We start from the raw sequence: 22521 nt of genomic DNA on the forward strand, positions 1-22521 counted from the left end.
CTTCCCTTTGAAGAGTTAATTTTTGCAGATCACCTCCCCTTGATAGAAGAAAATACGTTCAATTGCATATGCGGAAAAGTATGCAGACTTCTGTTGTGCGAAGTAATAAAATGTTTTGCAGCATTCGAAATGTTCACATATGCGCTGTTCGCGATATAATTTAAATGTTCTAATAGTCTCGATTTACATTTTCGAGTTGTATACCCACATACAGAAGTCTACATTCGATCACGTAGACCACTCCAATGGAGTTACAATTAATGTACGATTTGATGGGGAAGCTATTTTTTTCCGAAGAATCTCGAAAAGTCTTGCAAGGGAGGACATAACCACATGCTTTGCAAGGATGACTACCGCATCGTGTGAACCCAGTGTATTTTAGCCAAGTCTGTTTGTGTTTAGACTTGGGTGAAGAAATGAAGAGAGAGGGAGACAGTGAGGTCGCAAGAGACGGGGGTCGTCTTGAGACCACCCTGTGTCCATCTCTCAACAATCGATATAGCACTGGATCTTCGAACAGCAAAGAAAGGCACTTTAAGACAGATGCTCAAATTTGATGGAACTGATTACTTTATGTAAGTACTAAAGTCGGTAATGGTTTGATATTTTTGGAGGTATTGGTAGATTGCATGTTACCAAACAACAAATCCCTGCGTTTTTTTCTTAGTGTGATCGCCTGCGCCCGTTGTATCATCCAAGAGGAATAATTCCTGGAAGCAAGACTTTACTCTCAGTGTGAAAGGATATGTCATCACTGCAATTTCGTCTTGCGTGAATAAATTCGCCCACAGGAATCGACTTGATTGTGTGTATAGGATGATGGCTATCTGCCCTAAGAATGGTGTTACCTGTTGTGGGCTTACGATAGGTTTTAGTTTGAACTATATCTCCTTTAACACCTGTCAGTGCCAAATCCAAGAAATTAATCGAAACCGCATCGTGTGAACACGCAAAGCGAAGGCCATAGGTATTGCTGTTAAGGTAACTTTCGAATGAAGGTATGGCAGATACATTGGCGGCCCAAATCAACATCAGGTCGTCGATGTATCTGCCATACCACTGGATGTCCTCCAAATAAGGATTGTCTGTGCTAAATATGTAACGTTCCTGCCGATATGACATTGTAATATTGGCTAGGGAGGGGAAAAATTTTGCCCCCATAGAAACTCCTTGTGTTTGCAAATAATACGAATTATTAAAGCTAAAATAATTATGCACCAACAAAAATTGAGTTACTTGTAGAATGTATTGGATGTATTCATAGGTATGATGGCTATATTTATGTAAGTGAAATTCTAACTCCAAAAGTGCGGTGTGATGTGGAATTGAAGGATATAAGCTCACTACATCAGCAGTGAGCCAGATGTATTGAGAACACCATTTTTGATTGAATAAACTTCTTAAAACATCACTAGCGTCCTTAATGTACCCCGGAGTGCGTTTGGCTAATGGTTGTAGAATGGCATCTAACCATTGACCCAGTTTTTCGGTCAATGAGCCGATTCCTGAGACAATAGGGTGGATTCAAGCCTTTATGAATTTTTGGTAAGGCATGTATGATGGGTGTGATAGGAGCCTCCACATGCAAATAAGAGTATTCCTTATATGAGACATGCCCTGAATCCCTACCTTTACGGATAATATCCAAATATTCTTTACTATATAATTCGATGGGATTCAATTTTAACTTTTCGTATGTGGAGGAATCCGAAATAATATCCATCCTTTGTTTTTCGTGTATATTTCTATCAAGAACCACCACCGCTCCGCCTTTGTCAGCCATTTTGATCACCACACTGTGAGTATCTTTCAATTCTTGGTGAGCTATTCTATGTTGTTTAGTTAAATTATTACATTTATATTTGCTATTTTTGTTCTGATTGATAGAGGACAATTCCTTCTCCATTACATCTTGAAAGATATCCATACCCACAGTGCGTGACTGTTTGGGATAAAATTGCGAATTGGTAGTACAAAATTTTTGTGACGCACAATCGGGAGTACTGTTATCGGGGACTGTCTGCAATTTATTTAGAGTTATGAGAGATATTTGTTCTCTAAACGATAAACCTGTATACATATTATTGCAGTTACTTGTTATAAGAGGAGGATCTTCTGAATCAGAGTCATTCTCCACTTCCGAAAAAAGTTTTTTTACTGTTAAATTTCTGACAAATTTGTTAATATCGATAAGGCCTCTTTCACACGGGCGTCATGATTTTGGCCCGGATAAGATGCGGGTTCGTTGTGGCAAACTCGCGCGAGTAGGTACGCAATTGCAGTCAGTTTTGACTGCGATTGTGTTCCGTTGTAAAGTTTTTGTTTTTGTGTTTTGCACGCGTGTGATAAAAAATTTTTATGTGCTACCCAGACCCGAACTTCTTCACAGGTTTGGGTTAGGTCTTGTGCAGATTGTATTATTTTCCCATGTATTCTAACATGGTTATAAGGGAAAATAATAGCATTCTGAATACAGAATGCATAGTACAATAGGGCTGGAGGGGTTAAAAATTTTTTTTTTAACTCACCTTAATCCACTTGTTCGCGCAGCCGGCATCTCTTCTGTCTTCATCTGTGAGGTAAAGGACCTGTGGTGACGTCACTGCGCTCATCACATGGTCCATCACATGATCCATCTCCACAGTGCAGTGACGTCATCACAGGTCCTTTACCTCACAGATGAAGACAGACGAGATGCCGGCTGCGCGAACAAGTGGATTAAGGGGAGTTAAATAATTTTTTTATTTTTTTTAACCCCTCCAGCCCTATTGTACTTAGCATTCTGTATTCAGAATGCTATTATTTTCCCTTATAACCATGTTATAAGGGAAAATAATAATGATCGGGTCCCCATCCCGATCGTCTCCTAGCAACCGTGCGTGAAAATCACACCGCATCCGCACTTGCTTCGCGGATGCTTGCGATTTTCACGCAGCCCCATTCACTTCTATGGGGCCTGCGTTGCGTGAAAAACGCAGAATATAGAACATGCTGCGATTTTCACGCAACGCACAAGTGATGCGTGAAAATCACCGCTCATGTGAACAGCCCCATAGAAATGAATGGGTCGGGATTGAATGGGTCGCGTTCACGTCACGCATTGCACCCGCACGGAAAACTCCACGTGTGAAAGGGGCCTAAGAGTGGAGAATAAATAGAAGTCAGTAGATGAAACACATGCGGTCACCGGGAGCAGGCAGTTCCGAGAACGACAGGGGTCGTATGTGGCCTTAGGCCTCTTTTACACGGGCGTCGTGTGTGAGGGCCTGACAAGATGCGTTTGGCACGAGCGTGAGAATAATCGGCATGTTTGGTACCCAGAGCCGAACCCAGACTTCTTCACAGAAGTTTGGATTTGGGATCAGTGTTGTGTAGATTTTATTATTTTCCCTTATAACATGGTTATAAGGGAAAATAATAGCATTCTTAATACAGAATGCTTAGTACAATGTCCATTGAGGGTTTAAAAATAATAAACAAATTTAACTCTCCCCATCCACTTGATCGCGTAGCGGATCTCCTCTTCTTTCTACTTTCTTCAGGACCTGGCTAAAGGACCTTTTGATGACATCACTGCGCTCATCACATGGTTCATCACCATGGTGATGGACCATGTGATGAGCGCAGTGACGTCACCACAGGTCCTTTTCATCAAAAAGGAAAGAAGACATGCCAGGCTGAGCGTTCAAGTGGATTAAGGTGAGTGAGTTTATTGTTTTTTTTTATTTTTTTAACCCCTCCATCCCTATTTTGCTAAGCATTCTGTATTAAGAATGCTATTATTTTCCCTTATAACCATATTATGATTTAAGGGAAAATAATAATGATCGGGTCTCCATCCCAATCGTCGCCTAGCAACCATGCGTGAAAATCGCACCGCATCCGCACTTGCTTGCGATTTTCACACAGCCCTATTCACTTCTATGGGGCCTGCGTTGCGTGAAAAACTTACAATATAGAGCTTGCTGCGATTTTCACGCAACGTACCAGTGATGCGTGAAAATCACCGCTCATGTGCACAGCCCCATTGAAGTGAATGGGTCTGGATTCAGTGCGGGTGCAGTGTGTTCACCTCACGCATTGCACCCGCACGGAATTCTCGCCCGTGTGAAAGGGGCCTTACTAATGAAAGGTATTTGGGAATATATTTATAATAAAGTAATATTTAAGTATTTTCATTTTCTTAACCCCCGGAGAACCCCTTTAAGAACCAGGTTAATAACTTTGGAACGCTTTTACTTATCCAAGCGATTCTGAGATTGTTTTCTCACGAAACATCAAACTTCATGATGGTGAAAAAATGTTGTCGATATAATTCATCTTTATAAAAAAATCTGAAATTTACAGAAAATTAGCAATTTTTAAAATTTTTTATTTATCTGCTTTTAAGGCCTCCTTCACACGAACATTTTTTTTTCTGTTTACGGGCTGTTTTTTGCGTTCCGTATACGGAACCATTCATTTCAATGGTTCCACAAAAAACATACGGAATGTACACGTATTGCATTCAGTTTCTGTATTTCCGTTGAAAGATAGAGCAGGTCCTATTATTGCCCGCAAATCACGTTATGTGGTTCCATACAAGTCAATGGGTCTGCAAAAAAAAACGGAACACATACGGAATGCATCCGTATCCGTTCCGTTTTTGCTGAACTTTAAGTGTTCCACAAGAATTAAAGGAAAAAGGAGATTACATTTTTAAATATAACTTTTTGGGGGCAGATTATCCATTTTAATTCATGAATGGGTCTGTGATCAAATTGAATGGGTGTGTGATCCGTCCGCACCTCAAAATAGAACATGTTCTATTTTTGCGTTGCGGAGGCACGGCCAGAAACACCATGGAAGTACTCCGGAGTGCTTCCGATCTGTGCTTCTGTTCCGCATATCCGTGATTGCTGAGCCATTCAAGTGAAATACGGCCAAGGGCACACAACGGCCGTGTGCATGAGGCCTAATACACTTTTTTCTATACTTTCCAAGCCAGTAAACTCTTAGGCCTCCTGCACACAACCGTTTTTCCTTTCCGTAGTGTTTCCGGTTCCATTCTGTTTTTCCGTTCCGTTTTTTCAGTATGGCATATACAGTATACAGTAATTATATAGAAAAAATTGGGCTAAGCATAAAATTTTCAATAGATGGTTCCGTAAAAACTTAACGGATATGGAAGACATAGGGATGCATTTCCGTATGTGTAACATTTTTTTTGCAGACCCGTTGACTTGAAAGGAGCCACGGAACGTGATTTGCGGGCAATAATAGGACATGTTCTATCTTTCAACGGAACGGAAAAAAGGAATGCATACGGAGTACATTCCGTATTTTTTGCGGAACCATTGAAATGAATAGGTTCCGTATGCGGAACGCAAAAAACGGCCTGTACGGTCGTGTGCAATAGGCCTTAGGCCCGGTCCACAGTAAATTGGAACCCTTTGACAGTAAAATCTCCATTTATCTGAATATAAAAGCGTAGTAGACTAGGACTATGCAGAAATATCTGGGCAATATATGGGCGGTGAATGCAGCTGTATTCCTAGACAGTATGAAACGTTGGAGGTATTTGCTCAGCTACAGTATTTTTGCATAGCAGTGAATGGAGAGCATGCCACTGTTAAAGCTGCTCTCAATCAGAGCTAAATGCATTTGTTCTACTGCTCTAAATTGTCTTGATCCTAGGATTTTACATGCATGGGAGAATCAACACTGACACCAGGCAAGAGTCAAAGCAGGTCTCATTTATTCACGGAAGTTAAGCAGTTTCTAAGTACATCAGAGAGGGCACCCCCCTTAAGGTTCGTGGCATTGTTCCATTGGCTAGAATACAAAAATCTGAAAAGAGATAACACTTGGCATCTGCGCATTGTTTTACTATCTGTGGTATGCAAACTATGTAACTATCTAAGTGCCAGCGCCATCTTGTAATGGCTTCACACTAACAGCAGTACAGCGTGCGTCATATATGACACATCAAGGAGGAGGGTTGGGTACATAAGACGTTGTGTGAGAGCTGGAGGATATGGGGACTATCTTAGTTGATCAGGAATGATATCCACATCTCTATCACCACACATGCGCAGTGTGCTCCACTTCACTTCAGGAGCCCACTTCTGGAGATAGGAGCAGGTCCAGAGTAGGTATTCGCACTTATCTGACATTGATGGCCGTATCTTAGCGATTCCTCAATCCTTTTACCTACGAATCGGATGCTGTCAGTCTCAAATTCAAACAATGAAGTGGAAAACGCTGCGGAGGAACTGAAGTAGGGCTGCAACAATTAATCGAAGTTATCGATAATATTTGATAACGGGATTCGTTGTCAACGAATCCCGTAATCGGATAATCGGCCGATTCGTTGCTATGCGTGCGGGAGCAGGCGGACAGGCGCTATGCCTGCGGGTCCTTAACCGGCAGTCACTTTTACTTCAACTTTAAATCAGCGCATCTTTATTACCTTACAATGAAGCTCCAGTAACAGGCAGAGCGGGCGGCGGCATAACGTCACTTACTCACGTGACGTGCATGCTCCGCCTGCTTTATTCATAAAGTGGGCGGAGCAGACACGTCACATGGGTGAGTGACGTTACGCCGCCGCCAGCTCTGCCTGTTAGTCGAACTTAATTGTAAGGTAATAAAGATGCGCTGATTTAAAGTTGAAGTAAAAGTCACTGCCAGTTAAGGAATAGTTTACTGCTGTGAGCGGCGGGGCCGGGGCTGTTATGGGGAGGGGGATCTGTGGATGGCACTGTTATGGGGGAGATCTGTGGATGACATATATTGCAAGATGCTATATAGTGTCATCCACAGATCCCCCATACCAGTCTCATCCACAGATCCCCCATAACAGTGTCATCCACAAGATCCCCCATAACAGTGTCATCCACAAGATCCCCCATAACAGTGTCATCCACAAGATCCCCCATAACAGTGTCATCCACAAGATCCCCCATAACAGTGTCATCCACAAGATCCCCCATAACAGTGTCATCCACAAGATCCCCCATAACAGTGTCATCCACAGATCCCCCCTACTGCTTCCCCTATAACCAGCACCCAACCCATCTGCCCCTAAATGCAGATCTCAGAGCAGATCCTCCTCCGGGCGCCGCTACCACTCTGGCTCTTGATCTCACCACTGGGCAGCACTTCACAGCGTCCTGACATCGCACAGCGTCAGGTCATAGTGAGCTCCTACGCGCACTGGAGCTGTACACTGTCAGAACATAGGGTGGTGCCAGCGCCTGGTGAAGAGGACCAGGGTGCAGTGAGTAACGTCAGTGCACCACTAGCGGTGACATACTGACTGCTCCCTGCTCCTCCTGTTCTTTACTAATGAGCGCTCATCAGTTAATATCGCGCCTTTTTTCCCTGGAGGTCTCGCCATCTGCACTCCCATCAACCATCTAAGGCCTAGGGCATTGTGCAGAAAGTGACAAATAATGGAGACTGGGTACAGTATGCAGTGTATAACGCTGACCTGGCGATAGGAGGACCCGAGCCGTACAGGAGCCTCTTACAGTCTTCCATCTAAATCAGTGGAGTGTGGCATGCCTATAGAAAGCGGTTTCACAGATCGCACTATACCCTTCAGGAGCAGAGGATCCAGCGAGAGGTCCAGTCCCCCCAAACTGTGCCCCTAAACCATGCCTCAGCTAAATATTGAAAGGCAAGAGGTAATACCATGACGTCTCCAGATCCGGGAGTCGGGGAAGCGAAGGATTATACAACAAATAGACATTTGGGGGATTATTTATTAAGACCGGCGATTTAGACGCTGCGCTGGCGGTGCCAAGGTTTTGTTGAGGAGCAGGCCTCTACATGACTGTGGTGCTTAGTGCCTTCGGCTGTGTGACATGCTTTAACCCCTTAGTGACCACTCATACACCTTTTTACAGCGGTCACTAAGGGGCCGTATGCTGAGTCGCTGCCTTTTCACGGCAGCTCAGTATAAGGGTCCATTCACACATCCGTGTGTGTTTTGCAGATCCGTAAAACACAGACATCGGCGATGTGCGTTCTGCATTTTGCGGACCGCACATCAACGGCACTTATTAGAAAATGCCTATTTTCTTGTCCGCAATTGCGGACAAGAATAGGACATGTTCTATTTTTTTGGGGATCGGAATTGCGGATCCTGGCAGCACATCGTGCTGCCCCATAGAAACGAATGGGTCTGCAATTCCATTCTGCAAAATGCGGAACGAAATTGCGGACGTGTGAATGGACCCGTAGTGGAGAGCCGCGCTCCTGCTCTAACAGCCCGGACCATCAGGAGTGCAGATTCGGGCTTTTTATTTAACCCGTTACATGCTATGAGCAATGGCGCCTGCTTCACGTAAGTGGTGACAGAAGGAGCCGACTACCTCTCTCTTCAATCGGCACCCTGCAAATGCGATCGTGGGGTGCGGATGTGAGTATAGGCAGACTGGGACCTGATGTAGGCCCCAAGCTTGTCCCTCTCTTATCAATGTCAGTATAGCACTGGCCTTAAAATGCAATGCACTATAGGGATAGATGAGGACAGTGCATTTTATTTTAGAATCTATCAAATGATTTCCTGTCATAGTCCACTTGGGACTATTAAGTAGTTAAATGAAAGTAAAGAAAAAAAATTGGAAAAAAATTCCAATTAAAAATAGGCTTTTTAATGAAAACAATTGCAAGAATAAAAACTCCCAGCCGCGCCCCGACATGCTGTAGATTTAAATACAGATGTCGGGGAGGTAAACTGAAGTGGGGGCAGGGCTCGTGCGCAGTGCCTGAGGCAGAGTCATCCCAACGGTCAGTGATTGGCTGAGCAGGCTTTTCCTGTGCATAGAGATGGTAGGAGATGCCAGCAAAGCCCTATTAGATGTCAGAAGCAGTGAGAGATGGACCTGGGAACAGTCTGGGTGCCATCCAGGGGTGTAACTGGTTGGACCCCACACACACTGTGTGTATTGGCACTGCCACTGTCACCCGGGACAGAGGGTGACGACACAACACAGAACGGAAACCACAGTCTACAGAACTGCGTCAGCCATATTACACTAGAAGAGACATCTGGGCTTTACTGACCAGATACTGAACACCTTTCCTCACTGCCTCCAGGAGTGTGTTATTACATGGAGGAGGTATAAGAGGTAAGGACTACAACTCCCAGCATGTCCAGGCTGTTATTACGGATATCAGACAACATTACAGGAGGAGGTATAAGAGGACAATAGTATAACTCCCAGCATGTTCAGAGGATATTACAGTAGAAGATGAGAGAACAGAACCTTCCAGCGTGTCTAAGCTATTATGTGATATCAGAGGACATTACAGGAGGAGGTATAAGAAAGAAAACTACAACTCCCAGCATTTCCCTGGCTCTTACACTGAGTCCATGCTTCTTCCCCACACACAGCGGGGTCCCCTCATGTAACCTGACATCACAAGTCCTTCCCCACCTGTTCTCCTCTCCACTACTAAGCTCCGCCCCTTGCACTGGTCACATGATGATGACATCACAGATCCTTCAGCTTTTGCTAATAGCTGTAAACAGCTATATAACTCATCTGTATATAAATCTGGCAGGGGGATGTGGGAGACCAAGGCCCCTTCAGAGGAGCGGGGGTCTCGCTGTGGACTCCCAGCATTATACTGATTTATGATGCTATGTAACCCTTACAGTTCCGGACTGTCTTGGATAACACTGCCATAATGCTGTCACTGCAGTACAACACATTCCAGAACTGCGCCATATAGTGTCAGAAATCGGTGCAATGCTATAGTGCTGGTCGTCCGCAGCGAGACACCCGCTCGTCTGAAAGGGGCCTACTGACCCAGCCCCCGCCTCTGTGGCCCCCCTGTCATGGTAGATTCGTCCTTGCCTTTACTTGTGGAACAATTTGTTGGCAGAAATCTCGGTGACTGAGAAGCAGCGTCTTTCTCCTGAATGTGACGGTTTCGGCAGCGGACACGCGGATTTCTGCAGGTCCCATTCAGGTGACTGGAGCTGAAATTTCTGCTACAAAATCTGCATTGTGTGAACGTGGCCTTAAAACACTGTGATGTTGTGGTGCACGTCAGTGAGAGGGCAGGGCTCGCCTCATCCATGTCCTCTCTTTATATCAGCGCTCGTCAGTGTATGACGTCGTATGTTCTAGCAGATATAACTATGGACATCTTCTGTATAACTGGTGTGAACTAGGGCTTACCAGTGACTGTAAGCCAAAACCAGAAGTGAAGCCTCCAGACATGAGGTAGAAGGGAAAGATCTGCACTGGGTTTTAGCTCACAATCACTAATGGAGATCACCAACCAGTCAGGAGGAGGAGGAGGGTGACTTCCTGCAGACTGGTATTCTGAGCCCCCAGCCTAGCACTAGAGAACGGCACACGGCTCAGCATATCCGGCGACAGTGACACCGCACAGTAAGTGCTCCCCTTCCCCCGTCATACCGTTATACCGCTCTGCATGTACTTCTGTTACTTATCAGCATCCTTCCCTGGACTGATTCTGCAGCAGTTCTCATGGTCCTGACGACCAATGCAGGAGGCACAGCAACTACTTTCTAATGCCTCGTGCACACAACAAACAGTGGATCTGCAAAATATAGACCCTTCTGTGTGCACCCCGTGTCTTCCTCACTCACATCACTAGACTGTTCTACAATGGGGGCTTCCAATTCAAAAGGATAGACTTCCGAGCATAGAACATTAGAAGTCGATTTTAGTTTTTTAGAGTATTTGGTTTGCAACAAATCATTCACAAGTCCTAACAGGCTATTTTCAGGGGAGCATACCGTCGGCAATCCCAGTTTCAAGTTCAGAAACTCATGAATTGACGACCAGAATTCCGCAATTTTCGGACTTTCCCAGATCATGTGCCAGTCGCTCTATTACATCTAGAGCATACAGAACTATTAAGTTGACGCATTCATTCCAGCCTGATCGGAGTCAGATAGACTCTATGCAACCACTTCACCTGTATCAACTGATCCCTAGCACTTATGACTGTACTCCTCCTCTCTTTCATGCCTGTCTTCTAGTCTAGGGATATCCTTGCCACTTTGCCAAGGCTCTGGGCAGCGGAGAAACCAATTGGGACATGAGTACTGAGTTAAAGGAGGATACTGGTTACAGAGATTTGTGTGCCTAACAATTTTTTCAATCTCTCCACATTCTATCTTGACCCTACCACTACCAAATTGCTCTGCACAGGCATGCCTTAATTAAAAATATCTAAACAGGCTATTCCTGGGTAGGCCGAACTCCTCCTTTAACTCAGGAAAGGTTTTAAAATCTCCCTCTAAGAACAATTGAGTCAAATATGTGATTCTATGTTTCGGCCAAAACTCTAAATCGGGAAGTGAATTTAATTCCGGTAATTTTACATTCCTCCATAACGGCAACACCATCCCTCTCCAACTCCCCTATTACCCCAAACCCACACATGTTCTTTCCATATTTTTATTGCCGCAGTCATGTTAGAGGTGAGGTGTTCAACTGGATATTTACCCATTCTGTACAGAAAATTTGTCAGAGCCTCATATGATCCAAGGAGTCCAGCACCACTGCCAGATTGTTAGCATCCGCCCTTACCCACCAGCTTGCATACGTCAACTGGACAGCACAGTAATATCTATACATGTCCGGTAGGGCCAAGCCACCCCAAGTGTATGGCGCTTTCAGAGTTTCCCTAGACAATCTCTAGGTTTTGTGTTGGTCCAGAGGAATGGAGTCAGTAGTTTTTCAATTGCCACAAAATGAGGTTTCTTGAGGACAACTGGTGCTGCCCTATGTACATATAGTAATTTAGGTAGAATTATAATTTTAAAAATGTTGATACGTCCCACCAGAGACAGAGGGAGGGTTTCTCATGACTTCAGTTTTTGGTGAATGTATTCGATGGTCGGTGAAATATTAAGTGGGATAAATTGCTGTATATCTTTATGTATGATGATTCCCAGATATTTAAATTGATCCACCACCAACAACTTGGATCCGGAAGAGACCAGTGTCCCCTCCATCTACTAGATAGAGCACGGATTTAGCCCAGTTAACTCTCAGACCAGAGAATTCGCCATATTTATTCACTACTTCCAGAAGCGCCTCCAGCGACCCACCTGTGTCACCCAAATACATCACCATATCATCTGCGTATAAGGATAACTTCTCCGTTATCCCTGCGATGTTCCAGCCCTCTATATGATTACAACTATTTGAGACACGATAGAGGTTCCATCACCAATGCAAATATCAGAGGGGATAATAAAGGACATCCCTGCCGTGTGCCTCTATGTATAGGAAAGGGGTCTAACAAATATCCATTAACTCTGACACAAGCTGTGGGTTTCCGATACAGGAGTAGTAGCCACTGCACAAAGTTCCTTGGGAACCCAAATCTTTCCAATATTTCCCAGAGAATGGTCCATTCTACTGAGTCAAAGGCCTTTTCATTATCTAATGAGGCTATGGCTAATGGCTGCAAGCAGCGTTCGGGTGTCCGCCTGCTGAGAGGAGCGGAGGACAAACTGGTGCCAGACTGAGGCATTCTGAGCGGATCCGCATCCACTCAGAATGCATTAGGGCAGTACAGATGCGTTCGGGGACGCTTGTGAGCCCCTTCAAACGGAACTCACAAGCGGAACCCCGAACGCTAGTGTGAAAGTAGCCTAAGGGTTTAAGATAATTAAAAACCAGAGCTCTTTTGATTTTACAGTTCAGGCCCCTCGCGTTCCATGAGACTATCTTAAGCGTTGCCATAGTGAAGACCGACATATATATCTTTTGATGTAGAGTCCAATGGCGCCACGGAACCATTCACACATCCATTCATACCATTTCAAACCTATCTTATAACTAAGCTAGAGTACGAACGAAAACCTGAGTATCTCATCAACAGATGAAGCAGTCGCTGGCTTGGGGCGGTTTCTTCCTCCCTCTCCCCCCCCCTTCCCCTTCCCACTGAGGAAAGGTCCTCAACCACTAGTTTGAGAAGGAGAAAACTATTAAGAAAAGCCCCTCACTGAAAAGTATTCACCCCAACTTCATCCCTATATAACCTAACTTATTCAAACTGGTATAATTAAGGATAAGGAGTGAAAGGAAATCTCCATTAAACCTTATACTTGTTCCCATCTCGAGGCATGCCTCTCTCCCAACCAAATCGCCACATTCCCGATAATCTGCGTCAATTTAGCATCAGGTTTAAACAAGTATGCACATTGGTGTACGAAGTATTCTCTGTTTAGCTATGCTGATAAATCATTCCCCTCTGAGGACGACGATTGTCCAGCCAATTTGACGCTTCCTCTGGCGTTTGAAAGAAATGAGTGGTTCCATCCACCTGGACTCGCAATCTCGTTGGATATAACATTGCTGTAAGTTATGCCAAGTTCCCTCAATCTAACCCGGACTTGGGTGAATTATCTTCTTTTCTTTTGCCCCTCAGCAGTAAAGTTAGGGTAAAAGGATATTTTGGTGTTTTCGTAGGAGATGATTCCTTTCTTTCTGGCTGCCGCAGGGATATTGTCCCGGTCTCTATAATTGAGGACCTTCATTATAAAAGGTCTAGGCGAGGTTCCAGGGGGCAGAGGACCTAGTAGGGATTCTGTGCGCCCGTTTCGATTCGAGAGCTGCAATGGCGACAGTATCGACTTTATCAGTTTCTCAGCAAAGATCTCAGGCTCTTTGTACCCTCAGCCCTCTCAGGGAGGCCAAGGATGCGGATATTATTGCGCCTATTGCGATTTTCGGCATTCTCTGCTCTGGCTTGAAGGGTTTTTACTTGCTACAGAAGCGAGTTTTTCAGTTCAGAGGTACCATGTACCGAGTCTTCCATTACTCCAACCCTGCCTGCCACCTCAGTAGTACGGTTTCTCATTTTCTCAATATCATGACGCAAAAGGTTGACATCACTTTGCAGGTGATCTATTTTTGCAGTTAGGGCGGCCTGGCATGCCGCTATGGCTGACATAATTGTATCAGTTTGAGGCATATCATCAGACTGAGTTGCAGCAGCGTCTTCCTGCTCTGTTTGACTCATGTTATCTGTCAGAAGTTTTCCAGAAGCGTGGGAGGGCACCGCACAACAGGTTTCTCAGAACTGTAAGGGTTAATGCAGCTCAAAGCCCTCAGTAGGATGTACTCATGCTAACTGTGTTTGCCCGGTTATCTGCAGCCTCCTGACCCTGCTGATAAGATGGCCGCTACACTGCCAGTGGCCTCTGCTGCACCTTATCTCCAGAGAGCGCTGTTCTCTGCAGCCTCCTGACCCTGCTGATAAGATGGCCGCTACACTGCCAATGGCCTCTGCTGCACCGTATCTCCAGAGAGTAACATCTTTGGATTTTTCTTGTTTTTTATGGAATGACCATAGAGTATAACGGGAAGAAAGATGGGCCATGGAGTCGAGAATTGCCATTAGCAGTGGGCCACAAGTGCAGGATCTGCCCCCCCAGTATAGATGCACCACTGCATATGGGGTTGAGCCCTTTCTGCTTTTTAATTCCACGCCAATTTGTAGTTTGCATTTAGAATTTTTGGAGGTGTAGAAACTCCTAGTCTGAATGTGCCTTTATTTCCATCCACAGGCAGCATTCTGGTGCACATGTGAAGCCCGGGCTATATCAGCCAGTCTCGGGTGGGGCTCAGAGCTCTCTGCCTCCTCCCATTGTATGCATGGTCACATGCTGGAGGTTACTGGGAGATTGCTTTGAGTCGGACCTTGCGCACCTGTAATTCGCCCACTGGCTCCTGGTATTGCCCATACGGCCCAGGTAGGTTTAGCGTTAGGTCCCGAGCTACTTGAGAAACCTTGGCGCGGTGCTCGGGCTCAGACATGTCCTCCAAGCAGGATATGTTGGCTAATTCTCAATTTTAAACCAGTACGAGGGTTCGTATGACTGCAGAGTGCACCTGTCTTTGTTTTTGTTATAGCATCTTATGGGCAGGTGCGTCTTATAGGGCAGAAAATACGGTATATTACCTTATATTGCTGCTGCTGCTTACTATGGTGTTCTTTAAAAAGTTCCTGTTTGTTCACTGTTCGGAAAATCTTATTTTATTTTATTTATCTTTTATGTGCAGTGCTATTAGGAAAATGGCAAGTGTTGTATTTTTTACTTTTGCAGTAATGCAAGTATGTTATTTACTTTAGCAAAAGATGTTTCATTTTGAAAAACACTGTGCATTTCAGTTCTTGAGTTGAGCATAACTACATTTCAGCATTATCCGTAATTTGTATGTGCTTTTGTCTTGAAAATCCAAGCAAATAGACCTCCAACACAGTTCCCTTAAAATATTGCATCGCATATCGTTATCAGCAATTTTTAGGGCCCTAATCGCAATCGCACAAAATTCCCATATTGTGCAGGCCTAGCAGATATACTCTTCAAGTTCAGTGGGATTATTTAAAATTGACATTAAGTGGGATTACCATTGGTTTCTATGAAATGACGAGGGTGAATGACACAATGGAATGCCCATAGACTATAATGGGAAGTAAACTATGAGCTCATTTGCAGGTAAATCTGTGTTATGTAGGAAATTAACCTTTACCGCAAGTGTTCCCTGGGTAGAGTAGCACATTGTAAATTTAAAACTATCTGGGATTAAAGCTGTTTTCTATGTAATAACATGTGAATGACAGAATGGAATGCCCATACAGTATAATGGGAAATAAAATGTGATTTGGAGTGTGAACCATTCAACATATCAAATAAATCTTTAGCATGACATAATCTCCAAGTTCAGTGGCAAATAATAAAGTGAGGATGAAAGGGGATTCAAGGGGTATAATGGAAAGTGTAATACCCCTAGAGAATAATGGAAGTTGAATTTTTGAACTAAAGACACAACAGCTTTCCTCCCCCCTCACCAACTATAGGTCCAAGACTAGGAATGGGCTCTGATTTTGGGGTGGAGGATACATGGAGGCAACTATGGGTCCATGCACACTGCGGAATTTTAAGCGGAGAACTTCAGTTCAGAAATTCCGACTGATTTAGCCGGTGCTTGGGCAGCGCAGCCATTGCCGTTCCCTATAGCTGCCAGTGCATTCCGCTCAATATTCCGCTGAAAGAATTAACATGTTCATTCCTTTCGACAGAGGAATTTCAGTGGAAAGCTTCACCGCTGAAATTCTGTATTGTGCACTGTGCAGGGGAAACATCAAAATTTCCAAGTGTAATTCCTGAGCAAAATTTTACTCGGAAAATGGTAAAATGTAGGGGGGAATTGATGAAACTCCTATAGCATTTTGGTATTACTGAGAATGAAAACTGACAAGTTTATAGAAAATGTGTAAATACTTATTTTATTTAAAACATTTCTTATTTAAAGGGGTTATCCAGGATTAGAAAAACTACGGTTTTCTTCCAAAAACAGCACCACACCTGTACTCAGGTTGTGTGTGGTATTGCAGCTCTGCCAAGTGAATACCACCCACAACCTGAGGACAGGTGTGGTGCTGTTTTTGGAAGAAATAAGCTTTTTTTTTTTATTCCTAAATAACCTTTTTTTTTGCATTCAACAGAACGTTTTTTTTTTTGTAGAACAGGAATCAAAAATAGGAGGGAGGCTAAAACAGCCCTGTGTGTCTGCTCCTAGCGCATACGCAGTGTATTTCCCGCTGTCCGCCACATTTCTCGTAGCCTCAAATACGCTGCGTATGCGCTCAGTGTGACCCTACCCTAAGGGTGTATTCAAACGTACTGTATCCTGCACATATTTGATGTTGTGTTCAGTCATTCTATAGAAAACAGGTATAATCCAAGGTCAGTTTCATTTTTCAATATGCTACTCTACCCAGGGAACACTTGCGGTAAAGGTTAATTTCCTACATAACACAGATTTACCTGAAAATGAGCTCATATTTTCCTTCCTATTATAGTCTATGGGTTATGGCATTCCATTGTGTCATTTCCATTCTCATTTGATAGAAACCAATGATAATCCCACTTAATCTCAATTTTAAATAACAAGAAAGTTCAATGTTACAGTGGCTCCAACCTCTCGCATCAACTGGATGCGGTGCACAACCCTTGCGGCCTACCCCTGGTCGTAGAGAGAGCAAAAGGTATGTGTACAATGGTAGGGGGCACTCAACTACCTGGTACCAGATGGACAAACAGAATAAGCGGTAGTGGATTTATTCAAATAACATAGATGAAATGGAGTGAATACTTACTTCATCAAAACAATATTATATTATAAAAACATTAAATCATTAAGTCACACATAATGGCGCCATAAAAATAATGGTAAAATACGTAAAAATAGTCAAACTGTTTAAAGTCACTGGATGCTCCTGATATTGAGGTATGTCAGGAGACTGGTTGTCGGAGCTCTAAGTCCCTTGTTTGGGATAAATGAGTGTCACCGCCAGTTCTGTGAGAAGGTCTGACAGATGTCCTTCTCTACCTCTTGCATGATGTTCTTTGTTTTGGTTTCACTTTTTCATCTCATTTCCTTCTCCCAGGTGTCACCTATTTAAACTAATCCTCTTTCCTTTATATTACCTCCCATACTGCCTCACTTTGCGGTTTATACTACTTCCTGGATGGTGTTCAGTGCTGGAGGCTTCTGCTGCTGCTTGTTCAGATAAGTCCTTTCATGTATTGTGTTTCCTTGCTGGCTTGATTCTAGGTGACCCTGACTCCCTCCGTATGAGGTGCAGGGAGCCGGTGGTCGTGTCCCCTCACTATTATAGGGTTTTCAGGTGACACACAGTCTTAGGTACGTGGGCATACAATTGTCTACCTTTGAGACCCTTGTATGTGCTTAGCAGTCAGGGTGAGCTCTTAGGGTTTTATAGGGGTCACCTATATGCTCCTTAGTTTGGGATCAAGCCAGTCGGATGTTTATTCATTACTTCCAGCTATCTGCAACATCACCCATGACGATGAGTTTGTATAGGTCCACAATAACGTACCAAAAGACTCCAGGTATAAGTTGTTCAAGTAACGCTACCAACTCTAATGTGAGGTGATGCTAATGACAGATGGCGGTCGCTGCAGCCTGCTTCCCATATATCATTGCTCCGTTACAGGCATGAACTGTGATAAGCATACAGTATCCGAATAGGGCATAAGCGTAAGTACATATACGCAGATTGCTCTGTACTTTACCCCTCCAGAAGGCGTGTGGTCTGATTCAGTCTCTCTTAGAAGATCAGGTCTGCATTCGGTCGGACGCCAGAGTAGGTATCAAGGACCTTCCGCCTTGTTCACGTGATCCCCGGTCACGTGATCGGAGTCTATCCACGTGATCGAAGGGGGAAGTTTCAGAGGCTGGGTCCGCTTGTAGGGTTGATGTTAGTTAGGCGCTGCGACTATTCAACTGGAATCAATGTAGTATATGAAGTGTTCGTAGCCACATAGGATAATGTGCGATCCCTTGAGTATAGTAGCTGCTACAACCAAACGCGTTTCGGGGTCTGAACTTGCCCCTTCCTCAGTGGAGGTATTTTACCATTATTTTTATGGCGCATTTTGTGTGACCGAATGATTTAATGTTTTTATAATATAATATTGTTTTGATGAAGTGAGTATTCACTCCATTTCATCTATGTTATTTGAATAAATCCACTACCGCTTATACTGTTTGTCCATCTGGTACCAGGTAGTTGAGTACAACCAACACTTGTTTCCCTATACTTACTGCGTAAGCGATCCGTTATCGCCATTAGCGAAACCAATCTTAAGATACATACGATCAATTCAAAATATCAAATTATAACTCCATCAACAATTGCATTTTAAATAATCATCAATTTTATTAGTACTCACAGAGTTATAACCATTTCTGGCCTCACAGAAATGAAGAACATTTTAAAATTATAGTCAGACTTCTGGTGGAAGTAGTTGAGTGCCCCCTACCATTGTACTCATACCTCAATTTTAAATAATCCCACTGAACTTGAAGAGCAAGCCTGCTAAAATTTACTTGATATGTTGAATGGCTCAGACCCCAAATCACATTTTACTTCCTATTATAGTCTATGGGCATTCCGTTATGCATTCCTTTTAGTATGCCCCCTCTTTCTCCTCTCTTCTTCTGCAATGGCTGTCCTACAGTGTCCTCAGATGCAGTTCGTCCAGTGCGGACCCCGTGCTCCCTCCTGACCACCGATCTGCTCACACACCACAGGGTTTTCAGGAGGACTTCTCCAGGAAGGCAGCGCAATTAGCAGGTTAGGTGGAGATGGGAATGAGCAGTATTATTGTCAGGATGTATGGAGAGCCTTCTTCAATGTGTCCTCACCCCCTCCCTGACTCTTTCTTTCCGCGCCGCCTATAAACTCCTTTATTTTTTTTCTTCCCTGGTTGATCAATACGCATAAAACTTCATTTCAATACTGTACGGCGCGAGAACCGGACCCTGGTTTGGGAAAAGTTTTTTTACAGTAGAAATCAATTACTGAAGTTATTATGTGAAGTCTCACGAGACTTCGCGAAGTAATAACTTCGTCTCATCGGAGCCAATACATTCTAATACTGTACGGAGCTCCGTACACTATTGAAACGAAGTTTTATGCGAATCACCGGACCCTGAGTACCGTAGGAGGGTGCGCAGCAGCAGGCGTCTAAGATGCTTCATTTTCTTTTTTTCTTCTCCTAAATGTAATAAAGTTTTTTTATGTTGCAGGAGATTTTGATATCGTCCCAGGTCCAGGATGAGCATTACAACCCCCAGCGATGGTAAGGATTCCTCCTCTTCTCTCTCATTACTGGATGCGGTGACTGATCTACGACATCTGTACGAGTCTCACCTTTCAATGTCCTGATAAGGAACAGACTTATAGGAAATGGGGTCACACAGCAGATATATACTGTGATATGGCTGCTGCAGGGCCGGACTGCGATTAAAGGGGTTGTCTGAGATTTTGACATTGATGTCCTCTCCAGAATAGCTCATCAGTATCAGACCAGTGGGGGTCCCTCTCTCAGCACCCCGCCGATCAGCTGTGAAGAGACCACGGCGCTCCGGTGAACCCTGCAGCCTCTTCCTAATTTAGTGATGTCACATTTATTGGTCACATGGCCTGGGCTCAGCTCAGTCCTGTTCAAGTGAATAGAGGGCTGAAATGCAATACCAAGCACAGCCAGTATACAATCGAAGGCGCTGTGCTTAGTAAGCTGCGACAAGGCTGCAGCGCTCAATGGGGCGTAGCCTTCTCCTAAAACTGCTGATCGGTGGGGGCCCCAGGAGTCAGACCCCGCCATACTGATACTATTGGCCTATACTAACGATAGGTCGTCAATATAAAACACCCAGAGTTCCCTTTAAAAAGCAGCCTGGCACACAAACACCACTACTCCACATACAGTACAGCCCCCTCTCTTCTCCCTTAAAGGGGTTGTCCCATCTCACAGTTTCATAGCGAGATCAGAATAAGCGAAGGCCCCCGGTGTCCAAGGTCATGGAAACAGCCTAACAGGTTGACGCACCCCTGGTTCTGTGACTATCTGGATAGATCATCAGCATCTGATCAGCTAGGGTCCGACACCCGGGACCCCCCGCCGTTCAGCTGTTTGAGAAGGCAGCGGCGCTCCAGCAGCGCCGCGGCCTACTCACTGTTTACCGCTGGCCCAGTGACGTCACGACTAGTATCAACTGGCCTGGACGCGGCTAAGCTCTGTTCACTTGAATGTTTTTTTTCTTGTTGTCACCCCAAATAATTTTTTACATTTATGCAGTTCAATAGATGTACCCCAAAATGATACCATTAAAAAACATGACTCCTCTTACAGACAACAAGCCCTCACACGGGTATGTGGATGGAAGAGCAAAAAAGTTATGGCTTTTGAACTGTGGAGATGAAAAAGTTAAATAAAGTCACCAATAGGCCTCTTTCACACGGGCGAGTATTCCTCACGGGTGCAATGCGTGACGTGAATGCATTGCACCCGCACTGAATCCGGACCCAATCATTTCAATGGGGCTGTGTACGTTTTTCACGCATCAGTTGTGCATTGCGTGAAAATCGCAGCATGTTCTATATTCTGCATTTTTCACGCAACGCAGGCCCCATAGAAGTGAATGGGGCTGCATGAAAATCGCAAGCATCTGCTATCTTCATTCAGCAGGACCTGCGCTGACATCACCACGCTCACCACGTGGTGAGCACGATGACGTCATCGAAGGTCCTTTTGTAGGTCCTTCAAGAAGAAGAAAGAAGTGGATCCCGGCTGCGCGATCAAGTGGATGGGGTGAGTAATGTTATTATTATTATTTTTTAGCCCTAAATTAACATTTCAGTTTGCATTCTGTATTAAAGAATGCTATTATTTTACATTATAATCATGTTATAATGGAAAATAATAAATTCGACAGAACACTGAACCCAATCTTCTGTGAAGTACTTTGGGTCTGGGTACCACATTCAGTTTTTTATCATACGCGTGAAAAAAGCATTAAAACGCTTTGCACTCGCACCGAAAAAACTGACTGAAATTGTGTGCGCACTCGCACCCGACCCTCACCCGCGACGCCCATGTGAAAGAGGCCATAGGGTTGAGCGAACCCGAACTGCAAAGTTCGGGTTCTGTGTGCGGATGATTTTATTATTTTCCATTATAACATGGTTATAACGGAAAATAATAGCATTCTTAAGACAGAATGCTAAATAAAATGATCATTGAGGGGTTACAATCAAATAGTAAAAAAACCTAACCTCATACACTTGATCGTGTAGCCGGTATCCTCTTCTTTCTTCAGGACCTGCAAAAGGACCTGCGATGCTGTCACCGCAATCACCACGTGGTAAGAGCAGTGACGTCATCGCAGGTCCTTTTGCAGGTCCTGCAGAAAAAAGAGGATACCGGCTACGCGATCGAATGGATGAGGTGAGGTTTTTTTAAATTATTTTTAACCCCTCAATGGCCATTTTATTTAGCATTCTGTCTTAAGAATGCTATTATTTTCCGTTGTAACCATGTTATAACGGAAAATAATAAAGTGTTCGGGTCCCCATTGACTTTAATGGGGTCAGGGTTCGGGGTCAAGTTTGGGTCCCGAACCCAAAAACCTAAAGTTCGTCCGAACCCGAACTTCCACGGGTTAAGGATTAACTACCAAATTAGACGGCGTCCTTAAAGAGAGTGTGTCATCAGAAAAACTACCTGTTGTCTCAGTCAAGTTTTTATGCTAACCCCTTCCAGACCGGGCCTAATTTTGCTAATCTGACATGTGTGTTAATAACTGGAGCGCTTTTACTTATCCAGGCCATTCTGAGAATGTTTTCTCGTGACACATTGTACTTTATGTTAATAGTAAATTTGAGTCAATACGTTTTACCTTTATTTATAAAAAATCCAAAAGTTAACGAAAATTTGAAAAAATTCACTGTTTTCTAAATTTGAATCTCTCTCTTTTAAGACAGATAGTGATGCCTCATAAAATATTCATTAATTAACATTCCCCATATGTCTACTTTATGTTGGCATCATTTTGGTAATGTAGTTATGTAATTTTATTTTTTTAGGACGTTAGAAGATATAGAATTTTTAAAGTAAACTTTTTTTTTAAAGAGGACCTTTCATCAGTTTTGCAA

General features: G+C 43.9%; 1 protein-coding gene across 7 annotated transcripts in view; it reads left to right on the top strand.

Moving 5' to 3' along the window:
* Positions 1–8880: 8880 nt before the first annotated feature.
* Positions 8881–22521, top strand: part of LOC122922210 (NACHT, LRR and PYD domains-containing protein 12-like) — a 73548-nt gene continuing 59907 nt past the window's right edge. For 2 of the 7 annotated variants that reach the window (XR_006387109.1, XM_044272741.1), the window contains exons 1-2: positions 10154–10394; positions 19614–19666. Coding sequence is in view for 6 of the 7 variants with exons in the window: in XM_044272741.1 (XP_044128676.1) it covers positions 19642–19666 (25 nt within the window). In the remaining variant the exon portion in view is untranslated. Of the gene's footprint in view, positions 9120–9843; positions 9967–10151; positions 10395–14680; positions 14744–19039; positions 19159–19613; positions 19667–22521 lie in introns of those variants that run through there. The other 5 variants (XM_044272738.1, XM_044272739.1, XM_044272736.1 and 2 more) reach the window with 5 other exon arrangements.

Source organism: Bufo gargarizans, chromosome 11 (assembly GCF_014858855.1).
Source record: "Bufo gargarizans isolate SCDJY-AF-19 chromosome 11, ASM1485885v1, whole genome shotgun sequence".
NCBI classification, from domain to species: Eukaryota; Metazoa; Chordata; class Amphibia; order Anura; family Bufonidae; genus Bufo; species Bufo gargarizans.